The 27,757-nt window shown below is 29.7% G+C and overlaps 2 protein-coding genes across 4 annotated transcripts in view; one reads left to right on the top strand and one right to left on the bottom strand.

Moving 5' to 3' along the window:
* Positions 1 to 1,478: 1,478 nt before the first annotated feature.
* LOC107457288 (leukocyte elastase inhibitor-like) lies at positions 1,479 to 20,988 on the bottom strand. 2 transcript variants are annotated; one of them, XM_071177803.1, is made up of 2 exons: positions 20,746 to 20,988; positions 1,479 to 3,445 (listed from the first exon to the last, which is right to left on the bottom strand). In XM_071177803.1, the coding sequence occupies exon 2, from the start codon at positions 3,353 to 3,355 to the stop codon at positions 2,201 to 2,203; it is 1,155 nt and encodes a 384-aa protein (XP_071033904.1). In that variant the 5' UTR covers positions 3,356 to 3,445; positions 20,746 to 20,988; the 3' UTR covers positions 1,479 to 2,200. The 2 variants fall into 2 exon arrangements, with proteins under 2 accessions (XP_071033904.1, XP_015930910.2); XM_016075424.3 differs by lacking the exon at positions 20,746 to 20,988 and adding an exon at positions 17,124 to 18,456.
* Positions 20,989 to 24,846: 3,858 nt separating this feature from the next.
* The window catches only part of LOC107457287 (ras-related protein ced-10), a 149,467-nt gene continuing 146,556 nt past the window's right edge, over positions 24,847 to 27,757 (top strand). The window contains exon 1 of one of the 2 annotated variants that reach the window (XM_071177802.1): positions 24,847 to 25,088. The gene's annotated coding sequence lies outside the window, so the exon portion shown is untranslated. The remainder of the gene's footprint in view (positions 25,089 to 27,757) is intronic. The other variant, XM_043043499.2, reaches the window with a different exon arrangement.

Raw genomic sequence — 27,757 nt, 5'->3', positions numbered from 1 at the left:
TTAATTTTTGCATATTTCGCCACACCTTAAGAACTTTTTAAACAAATTGAAACATTTTTGCACAAAATTAAAAAATTCGTTTATAGAAAGATGATTACATGCATAAAATAAGTTTTAATAAATATTTATTGTTTTATTTAATGATAGTCAAAAATATTTTGAATTGTAAAGCATGCAATTTTTTACATCATATTTAAAGTATATAATTTTACATGGCAAAATTGGAGCGATCAAATATACGACCATTTCCAAATTCGATTTCTCAGGAACTGTTGACTATTCAACTGATTTCGCTCAAATTTTGTATATTGCCATGCAAAATTAGATATTTTAAAATGATGTAAAAGCTTTTATACCTTACAATTCAAAAATTTTATGACTTATTTTAATAAATACTTACTAAAATTTATTTTTTGCATGGAATCATCTTTCGATAAATGAATTTTATAATTTTGTGCAAGAAATTTTCAATTCTTTAAAAAAGTTCTTGAGATGTGGCGAAATACGCAAAAAGTATAATTAAAATTGTAGGGTCCAAATTTTGGATCGCTCTCCTGACCAAACTATGGGGACAATATTTCTCAAATACTCCCTATATTTTGGTGGTCAGAAATCCGAATCTGTTGAGAAAAAATTTATGTTTATTCTGAGAAAGTACATTTCTGTGTCTGATTTCTCAACTTAAAATATCGTCTGCACTAATTCATTAACATACTTAAGGTCATCCCCTCAGACCATTCAGTTTAAGTCCTAGAACAAGAAAATCCTATCGCTAGATCAAAAGTTATTAAGGATGTCCTTTTTTTTCCATGCAGTATACATGCCACTGTGCATATAAATATTGAAAAATCAATATATTTATGAACAGGAAAAGAAAAGCAGTAGGGGAATTTTTATTCTTGGTAATATTTTCAATGCGATGCTTTCACCATGTTTTATTTTGATATAATCGCAAGTGTCCTTATAATAAAAGTCCCTGTTAAAATGGAAATTTTAAGTGCTGTAAATAATTTTTATTTTGTTATGTAAGTAATTATGCACAATATGCCAATTAACCAATTGAGGTACTTTTATTTATTTAATTTTTTACAATTTCGGATTACGAAATAATATCCATTGTACTTACAGAGGTATACTTTCAAAACATTAGTAGAAGTCATCATCATTAGTAATAATTTATTCAGCTGCTAGATAACATTTTCTGTTAAAGAATTATAAAGTAGAATAAATATACCTAGTACTGAAAAATTTATAAAATATTTACTATTCTTCATGAAAAAAAAGGTATTAAAGCTTTCATTACTATTGACTACTAATTTTGAAAATCAAGCTTATGTTATAACATAGTAGTAACAAATGGGTACCCCATTGGAAATTTTTTCTTAAGGTTCTCCACAACTTATGAAGGTTGAAAGCTCATGAAATTGAAACAAGTATGATGTCATCCATTTTTGCAAAAAGAAAAAAAACACTTTAAATATTTTTATACAATTTATTTTTATATTTTTTCATATATTTTAACAAAAGCGTACACATATCATTATTGTCATGTGCACAAAAATCATTAAAACATGAGCTATAGCATAGATCTTTATTTCTAAACTGCAAGTATATAATATAACTTGATGTGGGGTAAAGGATATAGTGAGATGTACCAAAAGAGAGGAGGGGTCAAAAATATTGAAAAAGAAGATAAGCATAATTTAAGAATAACCTCTTATTTCATATGAAATTTACTAACATTGTATTAAATTGTAATAAAAGTAAAATTTTAAAAAATTATTTTTATGCTGGAAAATAATTTTTTAGACTTTTCAACTTGTTTAATTTATGCAATTAGTTTATTTTAAAGATATAAATAGCAAAAAAATAACATTAAAAGTTCTATGCTTTAGACAGCTCTTTTGACTAATCACTGGAATCTGATTTTATTATTTGTGGTTATTTTCCATATTATTTTAGGCTGAAAAAATAATTAGCCTGTCTAAAATGGACTCTATAAACCCTGAAGACCTTTTAGTGCATGGGAATCTGATAATTAGAATCAAAGCTACTTAGGGTGTATGTGTTTTTTTTTCTCCCCTTTTATTGATATTTTATATAACTTAAAATTATTTCCTTCTGTTATATTAAATTCATAATTCTGATATATTTCTGAGACATGATTGATTATTGATCATTTTTGCATTTATTAACATCTCTAGTGATCTCTTGACTGTAAATATTTAGGATTCCGAACAATGCCCACAAAAAGAATGCTACCAGAATGATTTTCACGGATATAAAACACAAATGGCCTATCCACTATGAATTCAATTATTCTTGTGGGCCGAGAACTTCTGGCGAATGCTGTTGCAGTCGCTGCTGCTGCTTCAGTGCCCTGTTCGTCTACAGACACTTTTGCTTTATGATAGATAGAATTCACTCTTAGAACTCTATCCTTGCTAAAACCACTTAGTTCTAGCGCACCAGACGAGAGACTCCTCAGCCCCATTTTAATCAATGTGGAGGACAATTGAAAGCTGTCTTCAAACTGAAACTTGGGAACAACTACCACCATTTCTCTCGGAAACATGTCCTCTGTAAGATTCCCCAGCCTGCTCATGGTTAGCGAACTTGACAATATTTGAACTCCGTGGGCTTTATTCTTTGGTAGCATAAGGACCATCGTTAAAGACCTTCCTGCGTACGGCATTTCTATGGCACTGCATTGCAATTCTTCACTGTCAGCATAAAGAAAGGTGTCCCGCGTGACCATCATATCCACAAATTTATAATCTAAATTGGTGGTAAAAAAGGGTCCTCTTTGGGTTGATTGTGGCAGGAACGGCTGAAGCCATACTCCTTTGAAATGCATAGTACTTGTCACTACAAAGTCTGTGTAATGCTTAATGCTGCTTGGAGGGAGTATTTCTTTTATTTTATTCTTTGTTTGTCTTTGTATGAAGTAGTTAATGGCTCTCCTAGCTAGTTCAGGATTTTGGTAAAAGTCTACGTAAGCCAAATCATCCTCCATGAAAGGAAGCAGGCAACTTCTCATTTTTATATCTTTTTGTAAAAATAAATGGTTGACCATTGTGAATGAAGATAAAGCAGAGGAAGGTGTTCTTATTTTCGATGTGAACCACAGTTTTAAAGATTGGTAGCTGTAAGCAACAACATTCTTCTCAAATCCCTGTAATGACAGAACACCTTCGAGTTCTTTTTCGGTTGCACCCTTGGAACCGAGATATATTAAGATTAATGATGACCATACACTGAATGGGCTGATGAACGTATTTTCGGTAGTATTTAGTGCGTGCAGTAATCGGATACTAAATTGCGTTGATGCATCAAAGAAATCTTCCATGCCCATAAATAACTGATGTTTAGATGGAGCGTAGTCATTTTCTCTGAAGCACTGTCCATAAGCTGCTGCTAAATATAACGTCAGTAATAGGCCAATCTGTTGAGGAAAAAAAATACTTTATTATATTTTTTATACAGTCTTTAAAACAGTTTTTCTTTTTTTATTTCTTTAAATCACTATATTCTCTTTTTTGTCAAAATTCGCATGAATGCTGGAGTTCAGTTTCTCTCTATTTTAAAAAATCGTCAGGGACGCTACTTTGGGTGTTCAACTTAACGTAACATTTTGGTTTGCTGCCCGAAAACTATAAGACTTAAAAACTTGAAATTACTATTATTTATGAACTTAATACATAGTTTTTTTTTTTTTTAAAAAAAAAACAAAGCTCTAATTTATTTAAAAGTTATTTCAATCTTAAGTATTTCAAATTTTTCTCATTTTCTTTGCTTTACGTTACATTTTGGCTTTGTTGCTCAAAATCTGTACAATTTAGAAACTTGAAATTACGAAGATATGTTGATAAGTACAAAAAGAGTTCGATGAAATTAAAAATAATTACAATTTTACTGTTTGAGAATTAATAACTTTAGACCTGTAGTTGAAGAAAAGAAAAAAACATGTTCGTGGATCTACTATCGGTTGAAACGTAACTGCAGAGTTGAAATTTAATGTGCTAATATGTCCATTTTGTATTATAATTTTGACTAGAGTTTTTTGGAAATTCCCATTTGTTCAGAATACACCTAGGTTCGGGAGTTATTGCAAATTTAAGTACTTTTTCGTGGTTTTTTGCATTAAATATTGATTACTTATTGTTTGCTGCAGAAATTTTTTTTTCCGTCATGAGATCTATCCGACTTCTCCTCTCCTTGGGAGATCTTGTTTTAGGACATTAAGTACAAAAAAGCGTACGATAATTTAATGTTCATGCGGCAAAAACTTTGTCAATAAGCCAAATCAGGTGTACCCAACCCCATACCCGTGGATTTCCGCTGATCGTATTAAGTATGCCTGTCGGTATTAAAACACGGTAAAAATATTTTAGTTTTTAAAAGGTGCCACAGAAAAATATTAATTTCATCTACAAATTGAACTTTAAAAATTAAATGGTGCCCACTGACTGGATGGTGTTCTAGAATGTGCTCTTTGAGGTAGAAAAAGTAGGGAACCTTTAAAATAGATTCTGAAACTTCGTTTAATTATGTTCAAATCTTCGTCAAAAAAGTATATACAGTAGGGCAGTGTTTCCCAAAGTGTGGTACGCGTACCCCTAGGGGTACGGGAACAGTTTAGAGGGGGTACGCGTTCTTATGTGAAATATCGTATAACAAACGGAAATTTCAAAAACTTTTATTTTAAAGCAAAGCTATCCATGAAAATTTTGAGATTACGTATTTTTCCATTGGCTATTTTTTGCAGAGTTAACAGTTAATTATTAGTGGTGTCAACAGCCAGTCTTGATTTTTAACTTTTGGGCAATTTTTTTATACCAAAAAATACATTCATTTTTTCAGTAGTGGTACACAGCGTTAAGAAAAATTTAGAAAGAGTACACAAAAGTTATAAGTTTGGGAAACACTGCAGTAGGGATTGCAAATTAATATAAATGCGAGCAAAAAAGAAAAACGCTTTCGAAATCTACAAAACCACTTCTAAGAAGAATAGAAAACATCGATTTTTCAATTAACATCAATATTCCCTCATCATCGATTTGCCTTCTTCCGGCAATTAAACAGGTCTGGGTAGTATTTTCGTTCTTGTCTCGCTTAAATACCAATTTACGAAGTCAAGCATCACTGACTTCGGTCAGTGTGCGGGTGGGTGACCACTTGGATCAGTCTGCGTAGGGATCGAGGGTGTGCGGTATTGGTCCTCGTTAAAATGTTCTACCGTTAAGTGCTCGACTTCGCGTATAGGTCGTCGGGCTATCAAAGCAGGGGTGCCATCCCCTCTGCAGAGGATCAAAATTGTGATGGCATGTCCTCGGATCATCCTCAGGGATGCTTCCAAGACCGTCGCCAATAGCCAATTGTGCAGCTCTAGTGCGACGTAAATTAACTACAACTAAATACCAATTTACAGCTTCGGATGAGCAATCTTTTTTGAATTTCATTTTCGATTAGGATTATAAAAATATACATTAAGAGCATTCATTACAGGAGACCATGCATAGGTTTTAGTCAGATCCTATATGACTTTTACTGTATTGAAAAATAAACTACCTTATTATTGAGAATTTACTTCGCCTTATTCCGCCAATTTTTGTTAGAAAATTTCCAAGATTTTGCTTTCCAATAATGATATTTAATAAAATTTTATTCTTTTCAAAGCTAAAAAAGAAACATCGCACAATTATATTTATTGTTTTAAATTATTGATAAGAAGAAACATCGGTTTTACGCTGTTTCACATTAGTTTATTCTGATTTTACTATGTTTAATAGAATCACTTTTCTTCCTGAAATTTAAGGAACTTGTCTCATTCTAATTTTATTCCGTCAGTGTTATTTTAATATTACTATACATTTCAACCCTAATATTCAAACAATAAAATTTCTTAACATTATTGCGAAATTTTTCAAGAAAACATTTTGTAGCTTAAACTTTCTCTCCCCATAAGTATAAATTATACAGGGAACTTGATATTGATTTTCAAAATAAATATTTAAGCAAGAAGTGAACAAAAGCGCTATCGAAATCTACTAGTAAGGAATATCGATTGAAAAACTCCAAAACCAGTTAATAGCCTGATGGAACGTTTAGATGCTTCGAACAACAGCTTTTCAATTCCTCTCTACTTCCATCAACAATCAAACAAGTTTTAATGTTTTCCCACCTTTCTCAATAGTGATTCGTTAGATTTCAGTTGTTGTTGTTTTTTCCCCCTTATATACCAGTTTCTTTGAGACTTCTGTTGCGTTTCTACTTTTATTTTACTGTAGACATGATTCTAAAAATATGTATTAAAGGCGGTCATTGTGAAACATAACATATGTTTTTTAGATTTCGAAAAGAATTGTTTTCAAACATTCTATATTAAAATCAGACTCATTGAAAATAGTGGGAAACAAAAATTAAATATTGTTTTCCATTTCCTCATGGAATAAACGTGGAAGATAACCTTAAAAAAAGAAGAATAAAAAGTATTGGTAACTGTTACTTAACGATGAAAGAAAAGCTTTGAAAATAAAAAGATATGTTTAAATATTTAAAATATTACATTAGTTGACAGAACACTAAAAATACTGTTATTAATTTGGAATCGCTATGCGTTAGGATTATATCTATGATTTAGATGCACTTTTATCTTCATTCACCATTACGCTAATGTTTTCTCTATACACTACACAGCTTTAACTCTACTTAAAATGGAAAATATCTATTAAAATATCCTCGCAATGGATTCTTCTGGTTTAAGTATAGTTCAATACTACTTATTGCAGCAATGTGTCTCACGCAAAATTATCTTCCAATAAGTAGCAAAAGTATTTTAGAATTCAATAATTGATACGTGGGCATAAAATAAAACTCTAATTTGAAATGTGTGTGAATTAATAATTCAACACAGATCTGTTTTATTGTTTTGTATGAAGATTTTAAACACGCATTTCGTTACCTCTGTTCTCAAAAAAGAAGCGACCACAAACTCTGAATTGCCATATACTCTAATGTAGCCAAATAAATATAAAAGTGATTTTGGTGCAATGGTTCCCAAATTTCCATCTAATATCACTGTAGCTATGGTTCCTTTACGACGAGTGATGGAAATACACGAAGGTCCTGATGGTCGCGTTCACCTATTAGGTTCTGATGGAAAATTCTTAAATATTCTAGCCCAAGCTTTGAATTTTGAATACAGCATTAATATACCACCTGATAATGAATGGGGACGAAAGACCGATGACGGTAACTGGACAGGTATGATAGGCCAAGTGTTTAGAGGAGAGGCTGACTTCACTTTATGGAGTACAGCTACAAAAGAACGATTGGAAGTTGTTGACTTTAGTGAACCATACGCTGTGAATGAGTTAACTTATGTCACTACTTTGCCGGGATATACACCCAAAGAGTATGTGTTTTTCTATCCTTTCGATCTTGTCACGTGGTGTTGTATAACCCTCATCATTTTCGTGGCTCCCTTATTATTTCGGTGGTTTTCTTCATCTGGTCCATCGTACTTTGAACGTTTATTGTATCTTTACGGATCAATTCTACATCAACCTTTGATCGATGACCATTTTTACAATAGATTTCTCCTTGGCTCTTGGTGGGTTGCTTCGCTTGTTTTGTCGTTGAGTTACTCTGGAGCGCTTTCCTCCTTTTTGAGCATGCCTTTACGGGAAAATCCCATTAGAAATTTTCACGACTTGGCTGTAGCTTCCTCTAAAGGCCAATATCGAGCAGTTGATTTGAAAGGAACTGTTACCATTCCAAGTTTGCTTGCTACCGAACGAGAAGATCTTGTACTTTTGGCTAACACAATCATAAAGAACGATTGGTTCCTAACATTCGCCGAATCGCAATCCGAAAACCATTTTGATGGACGAACAGCACAGTTGGGTAGTAGAACATTTCTCAATTTTAGATTTGGAAAAGCTCCATTCACAAGAATGTATATTTCCGAAGATACGGCCTTTTCTTTTGGAATGGCGATGGGTATGAGTAAAAAGTTCTGCTGCAAAAAACAGCTCGATTCTGTCATTGTTAAAATTAAGTATGCTGGTATTTATCAAAAACTACTTGAAGATGAAATGTACCGATCTTGGCTTCAGTTTGTTGGAACTTTAAAAACTCCGGACTCTAAGCATCAGATATCAATTCATGATTTATCCGGAGCACTAATTATTTTTGCTGTTGGTAACGGTGCATCAATACTGGTTTTCATTGTAGAATATTACTTGCAAAAAGCAAAAGCGATTATGAATATTCATGAAATATTGGAGGAATGATGCTGCAAAAGAGAGCCGTAAGCACTTTGAAAGCTTTAACACAAGATGATGTTAGTGGCATTTTACATGTTTAAATTATTTATGCGTCATCGAGGGCAAAATCACTGTATAGATATAATTTCTGAACCAAGAGCTTGTGCAACAATAGTAATTAGATTTTTCAAGAACTTTTCCCATGATTTTGTTCAAATTTTGTATTTTACCATTTAAAACTATATTCCATAAAATTGTGCAAACATTTTTAATCCTTACTGTTCAAACTTTTTTCGACTGTTAATAAATAAAATAATAAAAAATTAGCGAAAACAATTATTTTCTTTCAATATTTTCACAAAAAAAGAAATAATAATTATTATAAAATATACTTTCGAGAAATTTTCTTTGGATAAACGAGTTTCATAATTGCGAGGAAGAATTTTGTAAATTCCAGACCTCCCCATATTTTGAGTAAAAGGAATCCGAAATAGGTATGCTTATTCAGCGAAGGTATATTTTTCGTCTGATTTTGTAACTTTAAGTATCGTCTGCACTAATTAATTAGCACATTTAAATTGAAACTCTCGGAATCATTTAAATTAAATCCTAGTATGTGAAAATAAAATCATTAGATCAAAAGTTATTCAAGGTGTCCTTTTTTAAGTCCACTGTACAGTCCATACTTTACATCTTACGGAGGCAGTACGATATACAATGTAGTTTCTTGTATACAATGTTTACAACAAACATTGAATACAATATTTGTTTTCATTTATTTAAAACTAACACGCTACTTCTTCGACTTTAAATTTTAAGTGACGTTTCTTCATTTTGTTTTCATTTACAAGCATTAAGCTACTTCTGTAACATTTAAATTTCAAGTGCCTTCGTCAGGTTATGTAAAAACACTTTTTTTTTCCTTTAGCATTTAAAAAAAATANGGGTTTTACACGAACATTTTTTAAATCCCTGACCAGTACCTAAACTTTCAGCTGTAGCATATCGATTATTTTACACTTTAACGGGCTGCAGATCGTTATTCTATGAAATAACTAGTTAAACCATGAAATACAAGAGAGTTTTACACTTTAACGGACACTATCAGTTATTTCATAGAATAACTAGGTATTCTATAAAATAACGGATTTCATACTTAAACGGTAACATATACAATGTTTACAACAAACATTGTATACAATATTTGTTTTCATTTATTTAAAACTAACACGCTTCTTCTTCGACTTTAAATTTTAAGTGACGTTTCTTCATTTTGTTTTCATTTACAAGCATTAAGCTACTTCTGTAAGATTTAAATTTCAAGTGCCTTCGTCAGGCTATCTAAAAACACTTTTTTTTTCCTTTAGCATTTAAAAAAAAAAAGTAAATAAAGAAGTATATCAGGCTTTTGAACGACTTAAGAAATCCAGCATGAATTTTCTCTTTGTTTAAAACACTTAAAAACGCTTTTTCTTCATCGTCTTTTTCCTATTCTGATGCGTGTTCTGAATAAGTAACAAGCCAATTGTTGTGATATTTTCTCAGATAAGGTCAGCGAAAGCGAATCTTGGTTTTCATAAGTAAGGGTTACTGGGTACTTGACCTACTTTTACAGCCTGGACGAGGAAAATAATTTTCTTCAATTATTATCTGTTTTTTCTTTGTCTTTTCTTGTCGACCGATACAAGAAGAGATCATTAAGGGTGACGTCAAACAAGACGTAAAATGTATATCGTTTTTATAATTGGTAATAATTTCATTCACGTCTTTAAATGAAAATGAAAGCTTGGCGAAATTAACACAATTCTGCGTAATCATCTTTTAATAGCACTGCCGCTGATGAAGAGATAAAAATTAAGATTATGATTAGAATTTACGATGCCTCATATCGTAAATATTTTATATCAGATGTTATGTATAAAAGACTTTTGATAATAAGCCTGACATTATTTTAGTTTATACTAGTATTTTATTACTATTTTTTTTAGCTCTTTTTTCATTCAATGCTTTTCATTTATAACTTTTTATAAGCTAACTGCGCAAACAAAACACAGTCATCAATATTTATTTAACAAACCTTAAAAAGTATAAAGTGAAAGGATAAAAATTAATTCGTCATAAATTCAATTAATTATTCTTTAGTTATTGATACATAAAAAACGATTGTGTGGTGTTTCATTTTACTCAGCCAAACTGTTTTCTCGCTATATTGAGGAATCGAAAAGCCACCGCTGTTTTCGGTGTTCAACTTGACGTTATATTTTGTTTTGCTGTGCAAAAACAATCAGCTTTTTAGAAACTTGAAATTGTGAAGGTGTATCAAAGCAATGTACAGGGAATGCGAGGAATTGAAAAAAAAAACATTCTGTAATTTGTTCGAGAATTATTATTAACTGTTGAACTTGGAGGAAAAAATACCATGCGGGCCGATCTACAGACAATAGAAAAGTAACTTCAGTGCTGAAATTTATCGTACTGAAAGGACGTATTTATGAACTTAACCTGAGGCTTTTTTTTCTCGATTTTCTAAATTTTTCGAAAGCTATCGCAATTTTAAGTACCTTTTTCCTTTAAATTACATTTTGTCTTGCTATGTAAAAACTATGAAGCTTAAAAGCGAGATATTACTATGGGTGTAGAAAATGTACGGCAGTATTAAAAAAAATTAACATTCAATGATTTGTTCGAGAATATAAGTCACATAACTGTTAAGCTTGTTAGTAAAAAATTTACTTACAAATTTAAGACTTTTCTTTCTTACAAGTTTAATTGTTAAACTTGTGAGTAAAAAATACCATGACAGCCGCTCTTAGAAATGCTTTTACTAAGTTGAAATCAGACGTGCGGAAAATATAATTTTAATTTATAAACTAAACGCAAGTTTTTTTTTTTTAATTCCAATTCGTCGATAGTTATTGCAATTTTAAGTGCTTGTTTCTTTATTTTTTTTTACTTAAATGACTATTTATCCATTGTTGGAAATAAAATTGTTTTTTTTTTTCTTTTTCGAGATTTTGATTTTATGAGCTTATGCTTGAATTGTTGTAAAAAGCAACAAAGAGAGAGGAAGAGATTAGATGTTGCCAAATATAAATCTTGAAATTTATGCTGGAAAAAAAACTTAATACCAGAGCTATGAAAACCATTTCCTCTTTGAACTGTTATAAATCTAGTTAACGAGTAAAATTACTTCTTATTTATTTCTTCTTATAGAGTCGTATGAATTGTAATACTTAGGATAATTTTCTTTTCATGTACACATGATTATTTTCAAATCCAGGTAATAGTTCATTTCGCTACGATTGACAAAATGTTCCTACAGGGAACTACAATAATTGTATATTTCTTTCACAAGATATGCGAACATAAAATTCCAATAATTGTATAGTTCTTTACCAAAATTTTCTTAGTTTCTGATTGAAAATATAGGTTTTTGCGAAGAAAAAAAAAGAGTTGATGCATAAAAAGCAATTACGAGGGATGGTGAGGTGTGACTTTTAGCTAGATACAAAAAAAAAAAAATTATAGTAAACTCTTTTTGAAATAGAAACTAATGATAGATTTTTTTTTCGATAAAACAATTTTATTTTAACGCTGTCTTTTTACATGTAAAGATAACAAACATACATATAAAATTAATAACCGTTTTGTATGCAGAATTATACTACCAATAACATTATTATTTCCAGTTTTATGTGCTATATGTTCTACTACAGCTCTTTAAAGCATTCCATAGTCATATAGTTTCATAATACAAATAGACTTTTAATTAACCGGGATAATCCTGTTATGCCTCTAACTGGATAATTAATTTCTGTATATTTGAGAAGAAAAATTAATGTAGGAGATTAATAATTTAACTAACCCTAACGAAAGAGAATGAACATAACATTTTTATTAACTCATTTTTATGCCTGTGACAATGGAATCAACAATCAAGATTTTAGCTGCAACAAAGGCAAAAAAAGTGTTATGTTGTGCTTAGTAAAATTCCAGAAGGATGTATATTAGTGACGTAGCTACGGGTGGCTAGAGAAAAGTGTTATTATGTTGTAGGTATTAAAATTCCAGAAAAATGTATGTCAGTGACGTAGCTAGTAAAATTCCAGAAGGATGTATATCAGTGACGTAGCTACGGGTGGCTAGAGAGAACATCTGTCCCAACTTTCACTATCCCCGCACTAATTATTTTTGCAATTGGTTACGGTTTCTCCATAGTCTCTTTCATTGTAAAATATTGAGAGCAGAAGTGGATTAGAATATTAATGAAAAGTTTTATTTATCTGTTTACTTCTAAATTTAGAATAGCCAGCAATATAACACAAAATTTGTAAAATTTATCTTAATAAATATAAACTTGTGATTTTATTACATGAGTTTTCTTAATCTGGAGTTTATACCTTATTTACGTTATACAGTGTATTTGATTTCGAAGTAAACAGTTGTTAAAATTTTCTTAAATATTACTTTTTTTCGAATTTAGCCCTTTAAATTAGGTCAAAATCAATTTGAAAATTGCAACCACCAAATTGTGTCTTAGCAAATGTAATTTATAAGCGCTGGATTCATACAGTACAGTGTTTCAAATTCAATAATTTTTTTCTTCCTGGTAGTATCAAGCGGAACTTTAGCAAATAAAATTAATATACGTATAAGAGGTGTATAAAAGTTATATTAATATACGTATATACAAATTCAAATACGATCAAAAAATTGCTTTTTTTTTAAATTTATGTTCTAATGGATAATGTATATTGCACACGGTTTGCACCGATAACAAGACAGATGGGAAAATATTAGTGGTAGGCTGATAATGTGTGTTAGCTGTTGGACACATTGTAGTGGGTTGTTTTCGCGATTTACTATTAAATTTTAAATTTCCCTGTTCAAAACTGTACACATACAGATTGCACAGGGTGAAAAATTTATGAGGTTTAAATCACACTTATTTAGGAGCTTTCTGTTTAAGATTCCACCTTTTTGTTTATAAAAATATTGAGCATTGCTTTCATACAGTTCAATGTTTTCACTTCAAGAATGTATTTTCCGGGCACTATCAAGCAGAACCTTAGCAAGTAAAATTAATATACGTATAAGAGGTATACGAAACATATAAAAGAGATATTAATATACATATTCAAATATGATTAAAAAGTTGTTTTTTAATTTATGTTTTAATGAATATTGATCGGGGTATATTGCACACGGCTTGCGACGATGACAATGCTGATGCAAAAATATTATTAATGGTAAACTGCTCATGCGCACTTTGTCATGGAATGTTTTCGCGATTTAATATTCATGTTCAAAACTGTGCACATACAGAGTATACAGTGTTCAAAAACTACTTGGTTTAAATCGCTTATTTAGGAGCTTTTTCGTTCGAGATTCCATTTTGTTTAAAAAATATAGGCGCGTGAGGATATCACATCGATCAAATGCAAATTGTTAAATGATTTAATTTAAAATGTGCTGTAAGTATATCATTTATTTAATAAATAAAAAAAATTAAGATATAATGAAAGATGAAAAAAATTGAAATTCTACAGCTGAAACGATAAATCTAAAGTATTTCAGACATGTTTCTCAAATTTATAGAGCCTAAAAATTATTTGAAATAAATATATTACCTCCGTTTATTGGGGCTAGTAAGAAACATGGTTTTAGTTTTTGTAAGTTTTATTTTTGGGTATTCAATGCTTTTATACATGAGCAGAGGAAGACAAAATAAAAACACAGTAAACAATATTTTGTTGCACATTCACAACAGCTAAAAAAAATAATAATCGTGAAAGTTCAGATTTTTATCTCATTAGCCCGATTGATCTGATATTTTTATTTATAATGTGATCCATACACTTGGAAAACAAGATTGTTTAATGAAAATCACTTTTGTTTTCTCACTTAATATTGTATTTTATCTTTTCATCCTGTATAGTTTGACAGCAGTAAGCTTGCTCTAGTTTTCTTATCTTTATGTTACCCGGATGTCTATATTATAATTTTTTTTTGTCTTTTCCAAAATAATTGAACTATAGTAAAACTGATGTTTATATTTTATTCTATCACTAGCCTTGATCGTTCATTCAATACAATCAATATACAACTCTTGAGAGGGCACTATACCGTGGAAAATACCTTCCATGGCAAACTCTCTTTCCTTAACATAAATAATTTAAAGTATCGAAAAATTAAGTGCAGTTGAACATTTCAAATGCCAGTTTTTTTGTAGAAAATATTTGCTTGACTTAGAATAGTGGCTCCCTTTCTCTTTTATTTTCTCTTTTGATCCAATTCCGGCTTTTCATTATTGCTAGAAACTCATCCCCTCTTAAAGAATTTTAAAAAAAAAACATATTTACTATACTTATTTAGATTTTGATGAATTTTGAACACGTTTTAAAACAAAAGTATAGAAAATCTCTATTTACTAATTGCTTTCCTTTCCATTAGCATAGCAAACTAATGATTTAAACAAAATAGAATTAATAATATTTCAATTATCAGAAAAAAGTATTATTATAGCAAACCAGCACTTTGTTGGTCACTTCTTTTTTTATAATTAAATAGACGCAGCACAGGAAAAGACCAAACACAGGTCATTTTCAACTTTCTATTTCCTTTAGTTGATTTTATTTGCAACGCAGTCAAGTCTGAATCGCAAAGATAAGTCAACACGCATGGAACCAATGCCCTGCATGGAACCAATACTGCTTGTGGATAAGACTGACACACTGAAGACCGAAATTCTGTGGCTGATTTTTCTTCAAATGTGTTCTTTGCGTAGAGATCATTTGTAATCCAAAAAACTCATTTTTCAAAATGTCAAGAACTTTTTCATACATAATGGGTTTGGAGCTAAATTTATCTTCTTATCAGAGATTTTGGGAGAGCATTATCTAAATTGATGTTCTAATGATACAAAGGGGTCTGCAGTAAAAACTAAGAGTAATCAGATTGACCTCATTTCCCCCTTTGTAACTGTGAAATTCCCCTTAGAGGGAATACCTCCCCAACCCCCAGGTTGAGATTTGAGGCATCGTACAAAGATTCCTGAATAAAAATGAATTACTAAAAGGAGAAAAGCCTCACTATCATAGTCAAAAAAAATTTTGAATAAATAATTCAGCGAAAGTATTAAAGTAATTTAAATATTATTATAAACATGTATACCGAAATTCAGCTTTATTTAAGCAGTAGTTTTATGGGAAAATGTTCCATTTGTGTTGAAATTTGCAGTTTAGAGAAAAAGAACCCGAAAGAAATAGATAGTGATAAATGGTACGTAGAGTGTTTGAAAAATCATAAAAATAGAATTTCAGCTAGAATAACAATAAAAATTGTTATACAACAGTTGAACTTTATTAAGAATTAAAAATTGGGATACATCACTTTCAAGTCGAAAAACGTGATGATAACCTTAAACTTCTCCGCAGGCATAAATTATCAGGCTACCCCATTAAAGTTTCTATCCTCAACTATTTATAAAGTGATAAAATATTTATGAAATTATATGATATATTCTACTAAGAGCCGTGACAATAAATCCACTCAGCTAATTTACAGTTCTTAAATAGTATATCAGCAGGAATTCACCACCGTGCTACGTACGACAGTCGAGTGTGGTAGCCTCACCCATCTATTTATAGAGTAATGGAACAGTAACACTAAATGAAATTACATAAAATTTATATTCTACCACTGGGCATGAAAATAAATTTAGACAGCCAATTTTCAACGACTAATCATCACAACAGGATTTTGCCATCGAGCTACCACACTAGTGTGTGGTAGCTGTTTGTGGTATTCTGTTATTTTATAAATGGATAAATAAGGCAACCACATTAGTGTGTGGTAGCCTTACCTATCCATTTATAAAATAACAGAATGCTGATATTATACAAATTTATGTAGTATAATTCTACCTTACTATTCTACCATGGGCCATGAACAATAAATCCACACATCTTATTTACAGCTCTTAATCACCCCTTGTGTCAACAAAATTTTCCACTACTGGCCATGAACAACTAATTAATCCACACATCTGTTTTACAGCTCTTAATCATCCCAACAGGAGTTTACCGTCTTTTACCACATTAGAGTGTGGTACTACATGAAATTGTATAGTATTACTTTTCTACTACTGGCCATGAACAATTAATTAATCCACACATCTGATTTACAGCTCTTAATCATCCCAACAGGAGTTTGCCGTCTTTTACCACATTAGAGTGTGGTACTACATGAAATTATGTAGTATCACTTTTCTACCAAGGGCAATAAGCAATTAATCTAGATGACTAATTAATTGCTCTCAATTAGTATCCCAATACTATTTTACCATTGTGCTACCTCATTAGAGTCTGGTAGCAGTACCCAGTCATGCTACCCATCATTAGAGAGCAACAGAATAGTAATACTATATGAAACTATATGGTATTACTATGCTACCACTGGCTATGAAAAAAATAATCTACGAAGCGAATTTACAGCTCTTAAACATCTCAACAGGATTTCACCATCTTCTAACACATTAGAGTGGGATACTATATGGAATTATAGAGCATCACTATTTTACCAGGTGCCATAAACAATAAATCCACACAATTTATTTACTTAACCACTTAATTATATTACTAACACTTAATTAGTATCTCAACAGGATTTTAGAATAGTGTTACCACCTCAGATTGTGTTAGCCCTTCCCAGCTGTTTATAGAATAATAGAATAGCAATACAATATCAAATTTTCACGATCTACCTTACAAATAAATGTAAAAATTAGAATCATACATTTAGCTTGATTGTGTTTGGTTTCAGGAAATGTATAAAGTAATAAAATTTGCTTACTTGTCCTGGTGTCATGATAGGGAACCAGTTCTTATTAACATTTTCCACTTTCTTTTCTACTCCATGCGTTTTCTCTTTCAACTGATGTGCTTGTAATTTTGATACCTTGTTACAGTTTTTCCGCTAAACGTGAAAATTTTTGTTAAGATATCTTTCAGGTACCTCAAAGGCTTTGACCTAACCATCACGTGATTCACAAAGGCGGGAAACATTTTTCTTTCTTCTTCTCATAACAACTGTTTAACCTAATTAAGAATCTTGTTGATTTAGTATGTTTTAAACACCTCATTTAATTGCGCCAAGATATCTTGGAGTAAATATGCGGAGTACATCCGTATTATCTGACCTTGTCTGCACTTAATTTTTCATTCATGTTTTGAGTGACGCGAGAAGTTAGGATCATTTTTCATTTGGTAACGAGGCAGACATACTCACGGTAGATAAATATGTATTGTAAATAAAAAATGCATCAGGAAAAAAAAATAAAGCTTCATTAAAAGAATTCCTATTTGACAATGAATTAAAATTTATGTTACCTTTGTTTTCATATAAATTTTTAAGGCGTAAACTAGGTCATATTTTGGTGGAATTTCAATGCTAAATTTTCTATCATCGATCATTAAATACAGTTACAAAAACAAAATGATGTGAAGGAAATTCTTTGGTGCCAACAAAGAATTACTAGATTATATCATATTAGGGAGCTCCACCCCTCGCTCGCTGCGCTCGACAACCCCACAAAGCTGCTTTCCAATCACTTTGCTCATTCATTTGATGCTAATGTATTTCAGTTTTGCTTTTTATGAATGGTGGTTATCTTTATAAAATAAAGTTCTAAAACTATAAAGCATATACATCCTGTAAAACCTTTAATTTATTTACATTTTGGTACTATTCGATTTCAGCAGGTCGTAAAAACCTATTAACATAATATCTCAATATATTCGGAACCTATTACCACAATACTCAGGTTCGAATCCCAGCGATAGCGCAATATTGCAAGTCTTTTATTTTTATCTACAATCCTAAAAATATCAGTTGAACATTGAACCTTAAGATTATAATTTAAGCCACAATATTGTGCCCATTTTAAATATTGTTAATCAAAATTTTGCGAAGTTTAGTACAGAAATAGTTTTTCTTTCTACGTTAAAAAACAAAAGTTACTACCGAATCCACGGCAGTTTCATAAAGACATGATTTCAGGTCGTGCTTCGCATTCAAAAATTATTCGAGATGAGACAAATATATTAAAATTTACACACATCTAAGGAAAGGTATCAGGAACATTCTTATATGAAAGAGGAGCTGTCATAAATAACTTTTTGAGAGATAATTATTTCACATAAAAGATTTTTTTTTTCGTCTCGTAATTCAATTTTGCCAAAACTATTAACAGCAGAATTGGGATATTTTTTAGCCACGTACTCTTATGCTTAAAAAAAAAAAAAAAAAAAAAAAAAAAAAAAAAAAAAAAAAAAAAGCTGTCTTAGCTGGTTTTTCAAATAAATATTTGAGTTTTTGAAATGGTAAAAAAAAAATTTAGGTGTGATAAATAGCGAAAGAAAAACTAACAAATGAAAAAAATATGTACATATGCATAAATAAAAACTTTTTAACTTTTTAAAAGAAAATCCTTTTTTTTTTATTTGATCTCGAAGATTAGCAACAAAGTTCGTACTTCGTCCATTGTTTGAACGGGCACATTAATCAAAAATTCTGCTTTCAGTTTTAAAAAAAAAATTGGGGGATATTATTATAATAGGGGGCTTAGATTTATGTAAACTAATATCGACAGTTTTAAATTCTCTCCTGCTTTTTTTTTATATATATATTTCCCCCTCTCCTCGAAATGACGCTTGAGTGTGACCAGATTATCCTGGAATTCTTGCTAGTAACTTCGAAATATCAGGAATTCTTAAGCTATCCTCTTCCATTTTCGATTTTGTACATATTTTCATTCGTTTGTAAAGAATTTTTCTTCGATTTAAATCCCTCCGATTTGAATTTTTAAAAATATCTATCTCACTTTAATTTTATTTTATTTCAGGTTGAGTTTGATAATTTAAACGTATTTACTGCAGGGTAATATTTAAAAAAAAATTGATTCTTAAAATTTCTAAATTTGATTTTTCATTTAGGTTTTTCGATTCAATTTTTTTAATTCTGATTTTATATAGTTATATAGCTTAAAACAGCTGCTGAAATCTGAAAAGATCCTCGCAAGCAATTCTGGAGATTGACGATCTGGTGACTGATGATTTTATTTTGTTTTATAACCATCGTTGAAAAGTCGAACCAATTTTGAGTTTACGACTACGAATGTTCAGCTCCATAACCTTGTAATTTTGAGCCCAATCCAGAAGACAAGGAAACTCCTGGATCAAGTATTGGGAGAAATTTGTCGTCGTGGAGGACTTTCTAATTAGAACTAACTCGCATTTGCGTTACATGGAGAGGAAAACCATGAAAACCTCCCACGGTCGGCTTGACGGCAAGGGGACTCTAACCCATGATCCGTCCGTCTACCACTGAGGATATTTTACGTCAGCACTGCGGTTGGTGCAAGCCGGATGCGGAATTCATATCGACCAGCCATCGCTGAGATTTGAACCCGGTTCACCTCATTGGGAGCCACCCCTGAGCCACCACGGCTTGGAGATTGATGATTGACGAGCCTCAAATATGTAATTTGAATATCAGAACACTAAAGAGAACTTTTTATTTTAATTTTATTAATTTTTTTAAATTATGTTTATCTTTTTGCGCTGCATAATTCTATTCTATGAAATCTATAGCAGCAGTGTATTTATTCTAACTCTGAAAAAACTATTATTTCGCAGTAGCGTAATTTTATATCTGAAGAATAACAATGCCTCTAAATACTTAGTTTAAATTTCCAATTAGTTTTTATTAATAAAATTGTTCAGTTGTTTAACCTTGATATTTTATCTCATTCTATTACTCGACTTTACTTGATTCTATTAATAATTCGTCTTTTTGCAGGTTTGATCGATGAAAGAATCAAGCTCAGATCGCGAAACTACCCTGTAAAAACTGCGCAAACAGTTTCGAGGATCAGCTAGCAACAGCAAGCAGGTGGAGAAGCATTTACTACAATGAAAATAAACTATAAAAGATTTTATAGAATAAAAGCTAAGGTATTGAGTTTACAATTTTGCTGAAATCAAACAAGTTACATAAACGCCATGGTTATGCCAATAAACGGTTTCTCAACCAAATAAATACTACTTCATATTTGAAATTGATCTTAAAAATATTTCATATTTAGAATCTTCATATTTATTTTTTAAATGATGATTAAATTAAATTTTTTCTTCACTTATAATTTTTACATTCCTAATGGAAAAGATAAATTATGTATTTTTAATATTTAACCATACGAATTTCATTTAAACTGTATTTTTTCTCTCCATTAAATAAGCATCAAGGAAACTGCATTAATTTTTAATCATAATTATTTTGATAATAATTTTTTTTGTCTTCTTCAAATTGCTATTCTTTATTATTATATTTAATTGCTATTCTTAAGTTTGCTTCAATACCACGAATCCTTATTAACGAATTTATTCTTAAATAATTGTTAAGTATTTAGTAGTACCTCTGATAATTATGCTCAGTTCATTAAAACAAATGGTAATTTTTCAAACGCACGTTGATGCTTTTGTCTGGCCTTTGCTACTTCTTTCGGTTTCGAAATGGAACTAAGCCTTGACAAGGGTGTCATATCACATGCTCTCCATCCCTCCTCTCTTGATATTTTCTCTTTTATTATTTCCATATGCGTTCGCCAGCTCACGCAGATAATCAACATCAATTATTCACCGTCTCTACTTCTATTCAATTTCTCTTGCCCAACCCTTGAGACTTGACGAGGAAATGAAAATTCCCCAAACTTTTCCCTCTCTTTCAAGGACCAAGTACAAGTTTCTTTTTGCGTGGTTTTGAGGTCGAATTGGATTATTTGAATGTATTTTTTTTTATGAATTAATGAAATAGTGAATTAATTCAGCTAAATTATTTTTTGTATTTTGAAGGGATGAATTTTTATTTTATTATTTCCTACACCATAGAATTTTTTTCTTTCTCCCTTAGATTAGTTTTTCTTTTTTTTTAATATTTGCTTGGTATTCATAAATTTTTATACGTATAAAATGATTAGAAAGACTAGTTAAAAATAAAATGAGCTAAATGCAGCAATTAAATTCAATCAACAAATTCAATCTCATCGTGAGCATTTTTTATAGGCATATATTAGGCTGTACTTGCCTGTTAATGGAGTTTGTAAGGTCTGCAAATATTCATCATATTAAAACTAAAATTTTAACAATGCAATTATAATTGAAATCAAAATACTGACTTTTAATTTCCCCCCCCCCCTCCAAACAATTAATTCTAAAATACACGAGTTTAATGTCAGAACCAGAAATTTCTTATCATCCTCGAATTTCATTTGTTATAAATCTGAAATTTAAAAAAAAAACGGGTGTCTGTAACTTAAATTGTCATATTATGCTATATCACTAAAAAAATATTTTAAATTTAATAAAATTGAACTGAAAACAGACATAAGTTATTCAAATATAATTTTTACTACAATTTTTTTGTTAAATACTTCCTATCTAACTTACTTGAAACAGTTCAAAAATTTTTCTCTCTAACAATCATAATGATCATACCGTTAATACAGTTACCTCTCTAACCAATTCAATTCGTTTGAATTTTTTTTATTCTTTGACTTTCCTCATTTTTACGAAAGTTACAGATAAAAAACAGGAAAAAAATATTGCAAATAATGCATAGAATTTATTTCCACATATTTTTAATTAACTTTTCAAATTGACTAATTAATTTGATTATTTTATATGTACTTTTTATTATAAAATGAAATTTATGTACTTCTTCAAAAGTTAAATTAAACATGAACTTAACTTTTGAATGTAATTATTTAAATTTTTAAAAAGTTGTTATTTAAATAATAGTCAAAATATTAATTTGATTACTAATTTTTCTCACGTATTAATAATAAATATTTGCCTAAATAATTTTCGTAAGATCAAAAACACAGTTTCTTATTTCAACCAAACGTAGTCGGAAGCGAGCAAATTTTTCAGACTCCAATTCCTGCAAAATTTTCTCTGACTCTATACTCTATACAATGACTCTATACAACCCTGCTTTCAATGACTTAAATAATCTACTGTGCTGCCCATAGCTATAGACAAACATATGTGTCAATTGCTGACAACAAAGATGTCCGTGACTTGCATTTTCAAGGTGTGTCTGATTGAGAAGTAGCACACATTTTATTCTTTTTTGTCATTAAAATTCTTTAAATGTCTTGTTCTTCCCACATAGCTTCCTACGATTTCTTCTTCAAGTTTATATGAAAGAACTTAAATTTCATGTACAATTCCAGACAAAGAAATTATATGTACAACTGAGTTAAACAATGGCCAAATCACATAATAATATTTTCTTGATAAAAAAAGACCTAATTTTGCAGTGTTTAATTAACAGTTTAACTCTTGACTAAACATTGAAAAATTAGTTTTTATTATTCATATTTCTGTATTTATTTATTTCTTGCCTCATTTCTTTTTATATCTTAACCACTTTTCCGCAACTTTTGCTTATTCATTTCCATTGTTAATGTTGTGCTAATTCTAAATCATCAAATTTCGAGAACTTTGTCACAAGTGTTTATTGTTCATATTGAATTTTTTCAGGGTAATAAGTTTTTTCCGAGTGATTAATAACATTTTTGTTAATTCTGAAGAATAGATTTAAAATTAGCTTCAAAAATGGGTAAAATAAGACAATGTATCTTCAGTGTATCATTTTTTTAAAAACCAATTAGTTACAAAAAAGTATGCTTAACTTAAAATGATTAATTAATTATTAAGGAAAAGTTCTACTCTCTCACTTATTAAGATCATAAAATTTTTTAAATTGCCTGAGCTTTACAAGTTAAAGAAAACGAATATTCTCGAAAGATTAACAAAACAAAATCTAATTACCACTGGGTATTGAACTCCGTTCTTTTATAATGACAGATCAGTACCTTAACCACTGAGCTCAATGATTAAAAATGCTATCCAAAAAGAACAAGTTGAAACTCACCAGAATGAGATACAAATAGCACTCTTTTTATCGAACCTTTGCCTGGTTTAAATAAGTTTGCACAGTTTTTAGGTTTTATTAAACAGGTTTGAGATATATCTTTCTCAAAATGAGGAAATCAGTTTTTAAATGTACCTTTCCACTATTCCAATTGACACTTCAAGAACAATGTTCTTACATTTAGCACATTGTCGAAACTTGAACTTGCGATATGCGTTTGTTATTTTCAAAAAAAAGGCAGCAAGATTATCACTTTTACCACTTACGCATTTAGGTAGGTTGTCCTTTCACTGGTTAACCAGCTATACTATTTATTCTTTAATTTAAACCATTTTATGATTTTTAACAAATAATTTGAGCAATCTGAATTTAAGCAAAATAAAAATATATGTAATTTTAAGATGACCCCCTGCTAATGCTCACTGACCTCCATTATTGCTTTGCACTCATTTATGTTTTTGAAGATTAAAAATTGTTTCATCAAAATTAACAATTATTCAAGTAAAATACCTCCAAAAGTTTTGACTGTGATACACAGATTTTAATTCCACAGATTTAGTTCTTAACTCTTTTGAGATTAAATTGAAACCTGATAATTTTGGTGCGTAACTATTAAAACTTCATTTACACATTTATTTTTAAATACTTATTCATTTTTTAATAACTACAAGAGCTTGAAAAGTTTTGTCAAATAACTTATTTAGCAATAGTGCGAGTTAATCCGTAATATTGATATGAAACTTTAAATATTTATTTTGTATTTAATATATTATTGACATACATTGAACTGAACACAGTTTTCCATAAAATCTACCATTAAACATAACTTATTAGAAAATATAAATAACTTCTTTACCGTTTAATAATTTTAGAACGATAACTGGGTATTTTTATAATAAAATGTGGCTTAATAAGCTAATATCATACAATTACTCGATAGTATAATAGAGGACCAATATTTTTTTATTTATTTAAAACCATATTTTTTGATAAAAATCCAATTCGTAATTATAACAGAAAATAATAATTAGAAAGGCTGGGAAAAAGAAATATTACTGGTAAATACAATTAAATAGAGGAATTTAATTTTTATTAATTTTTTGCTGATGACATGTTAATATATCTGAATCTTTTTTTGTTTAGTTTATGATTTTCCTGACCAATGAAAATACGCATAAGAAAATTTATCTTTTTATGATAATAAATGAAGAAACTTAATAGTATGTCGAGAATTTCCTTTAAACGGTTATGGGGAACAAAACAAAACAAAAATATACTTAGTTTAAACCGTGTTTGATAAATTAAAATTCTAAAGATAAAACAAATATGCTTCATAACAATTAAATTATTCTTCTTAAAAAAAGTTTCTAACTCGGTGCAGTCTTATCTCCAAGTATAAATGTGGAAAGATTGTATCTGCAAACAACTTATTTTAGTTTAATATCGGTCCCTTTTGAGAGCAATTACTTAAGTATTTATGACGTAATCTTTTTCCCCATTAACTTTTACATAACGACTGAAAAATCCCTTTTTCGGGAAATTTTCGAGAGATCTTTCGAGTTCCTCGTTTTATTTATCTCATTTTTTTAAAAGCGGAAACAAACGTCACGTGAATATTATCTAGGCGGAAGTTGGGATGCTGCGGAACATCCACAAGTGTCTATAACACTGTGTTCTTTCGGGTGGTGCATTTGTTTTGGTTTTTTATTTATGTATTTTCTTTTTTTAATACGGAGGTGTCAGTTTTTGGTATAATTTGAAACTTGTGTTTTTGTTTTGGTGCTGTGACAATTCACAACACCTGGATTTCTCTGTTTACAGGTATGTTTGTATTTTATTTATTTGCTTGATCGTATTCTTTTGAAAAATAGATAAGATCGTAGTAAACATACATAAAACTTATTTGACATTTGCGTTCTTAATTGTAATCGTTATGATCTATAAAAAATTACGGCATGTGATTCGTTTCCAATGACTTATATACCCATAAACCGAATTTTAAATTTTGTTATGTTTCATATTTTAATTTTTTTAAAAATAGGTTTTTGTAAAATTTTATATTTAAATATTTTTTTTTAAATATTAGTTTTTATAAGGTTTTATATTCAGCTAATCTTATAAGTAAAAAAAGATTCACAAATAAAGCTTAATATGATTAACTAATTCGAAAATTTTACTTTTGATTTATTCCTGTATACGTAATTAGTTTTATTTTAATGTGCCAAGCCATAACCAAGCAATTAGTTCTGAATTTTTAAGAAGAAACTATCTGAAATTTATTTTAATTTGTTTACTTTTACGACACCGTTATTATTATTTTCACAATTTAATTTAGATCTAGCTATACAGCTATCTATATTGTTTATAAGAATTACTTGCTATTAAGAACTTTAAATAGTTGCACTGATTGTTAAAGTTAAAAAGCTTTTACAATTCAAAATTTGCTAATTCTAAAATTCGAAATTTAAATTTCACTAGTACTAAAATTTGTTCTTTTCCTCTTCAAAAAAATCTAGATTTGTAATTTTAAATCTTGAAACAATAAATTAAAAGATCAAACTTTTTTAACAAGTTTGAAATTTATGTTTGAATATAGAGGTTGTTTTATTCTTGTTTAAACATCTTGTATAACCGTAATTTATTTTATATGTAACCATGATAATAAAATAAGCTTATTGAATTTTCAAAAATGATTCCTATTTGCTTGTTTCGATCGATGCTTTTTTTTAATCATTATTTTCATACTTTGAAGCTTTTTTCACAGTATTTATTAATTATATTATCAGCTTTTCTTAATTTAATTTACATTAAACTATAAAATTAAGTTTGCAAATTGTTATTTCTATGATTATAATATTCTTGCATTGATTGTAAAAGTTGAAATTACTAAGGCTTTCAAAATTATTATCCGTACTATTAATAGTTCTCTGACTCCTTCTAAATCTAAGTTTGTAAATTTTATTCTGAGTTTTTTAAATTTATTTCTTATTCTTTATCAATACTGACTCGTGGCGAAATTTATTTAACTTCTAATTTATATTATCTGTAAGTATGCAAATTCGTTATCTTCTTGTTAAGGTTGCTATAATTTTTTTGTCCCAATTGTTACTAAGCCACGATTCTAAAAATAACTAAATAAATGAAAAAAAATTAAAATCATGCATAATCTTTTACGAAAAATATTCATTTTAAAAGTCTCTATGTTTATTGTTGTTGATAGTGCTAAAAAGTGAACAAACTAAGAGAACTATCAAAGAATACTAGATTTTAAATGTTTTCCTCGCATAGAAAATGAAATTTCCTGAAAAAAATATCCATATTTAAAAATGGTTTAAAAATATTCTGAAACAGTTATTTCGGCCCTAAGCATTCTAACCTAACTGTAAAGAAAAAGGAAAGAAATAAAACTTAACAGCTATAAATACACAATACTTGAAGGGGAATTTTTTTCCCACCACCAATACAAATTTCAATCACAAATATGTCATTAAACTACGAACCAATTTTGATAATTTTTAAGTCTAGTAAGGTATCGCTTTGTTTTCATTTAAAAGACGTACTCATTGAAATGTGTTATTACACGACTAAATTTAAATAAAAAATATCTTAAATAAATAATGAGTCAATAGCGAAAAAAAATTGTCCAATGTAAGTAATTAAACCATGCATGACAAGGTTTCAGTTAGCTTAGTCAAATAATGAAAGAAATCATCAAAAATTGGGTGACTATTTGTTCGAAATTCATATTCCCACCCTGTACCATTAAGGTATTAAAAATTATCACGTGACAGCAGCTTGAATCACCATATATAAATTCAGTTAATCACTCCTTGTGAATTAACTCACTGTAACGGGGGATATTTATTGCAGAATTACATAAACCTAAAAAGTATTTACTGTAAAAGTTCCTATATTTCCAAATGTGGTGCTCTTTAAAAAATTACTTATCGACTTAACAAGGTGTTCCGTAATGATCACCCTGAATGCATTTTTTATGAGATCGCAAATTAATATTTAAGCGCCTTTAAATTTTATCCTCAATTAAAAGGCTCTTCTTCCTCTTCAAATGCACTACAGCCTACTACAGGTCAAGGCCGTCTCAATAATCTTCTTCCAACTGATCTGATCTGACTCCATGATCTACCAACGATAGATTTTAAGTGTTTTGAGATCTGCCTCTATGCAATATATCTTGTGTGAGATCTTTCTCTTCTCTTGGTACCCTCTACACTAGCAAATGTCTAAACAGGTTTTAGGATGATTTTAATCCACCATTTGTACTTGTTGAGCTCAATAATGATTGGTCATAGTTTTTGTTTTTAAATTTGGATTTGCTATTCCTAATACACTTAGCTTTTTCCTGGTTTCAAAAAATATATGTTGCGGTTGATGAATACAAAACACCTTTATAGTTAGCCTTTATCTCGTATTTCCTAAGCTTTCCTTTGGAATTGAACTTTTTAAGAATTACTAAAGGTTAAAATATATTA

Source organism: Parasteatoda tepidariorum, chromosome 2, assembly GCF_043381705.1.
Source record: "Parasteatoda tepidariorum isolate YZ-2023 chromosome 2, CAS_Ptep_4.0, whole genome shotgun sequence".
NCBI lineage: Eukaryota > Metazoa > Arthropoda > Arachnida > Araneae > Theridiidae > Parasteatoda > Parasteatoda tepidariorum.
This window is presented reverse-complemented; position numbering and strand designations above follow the sequence as displayed.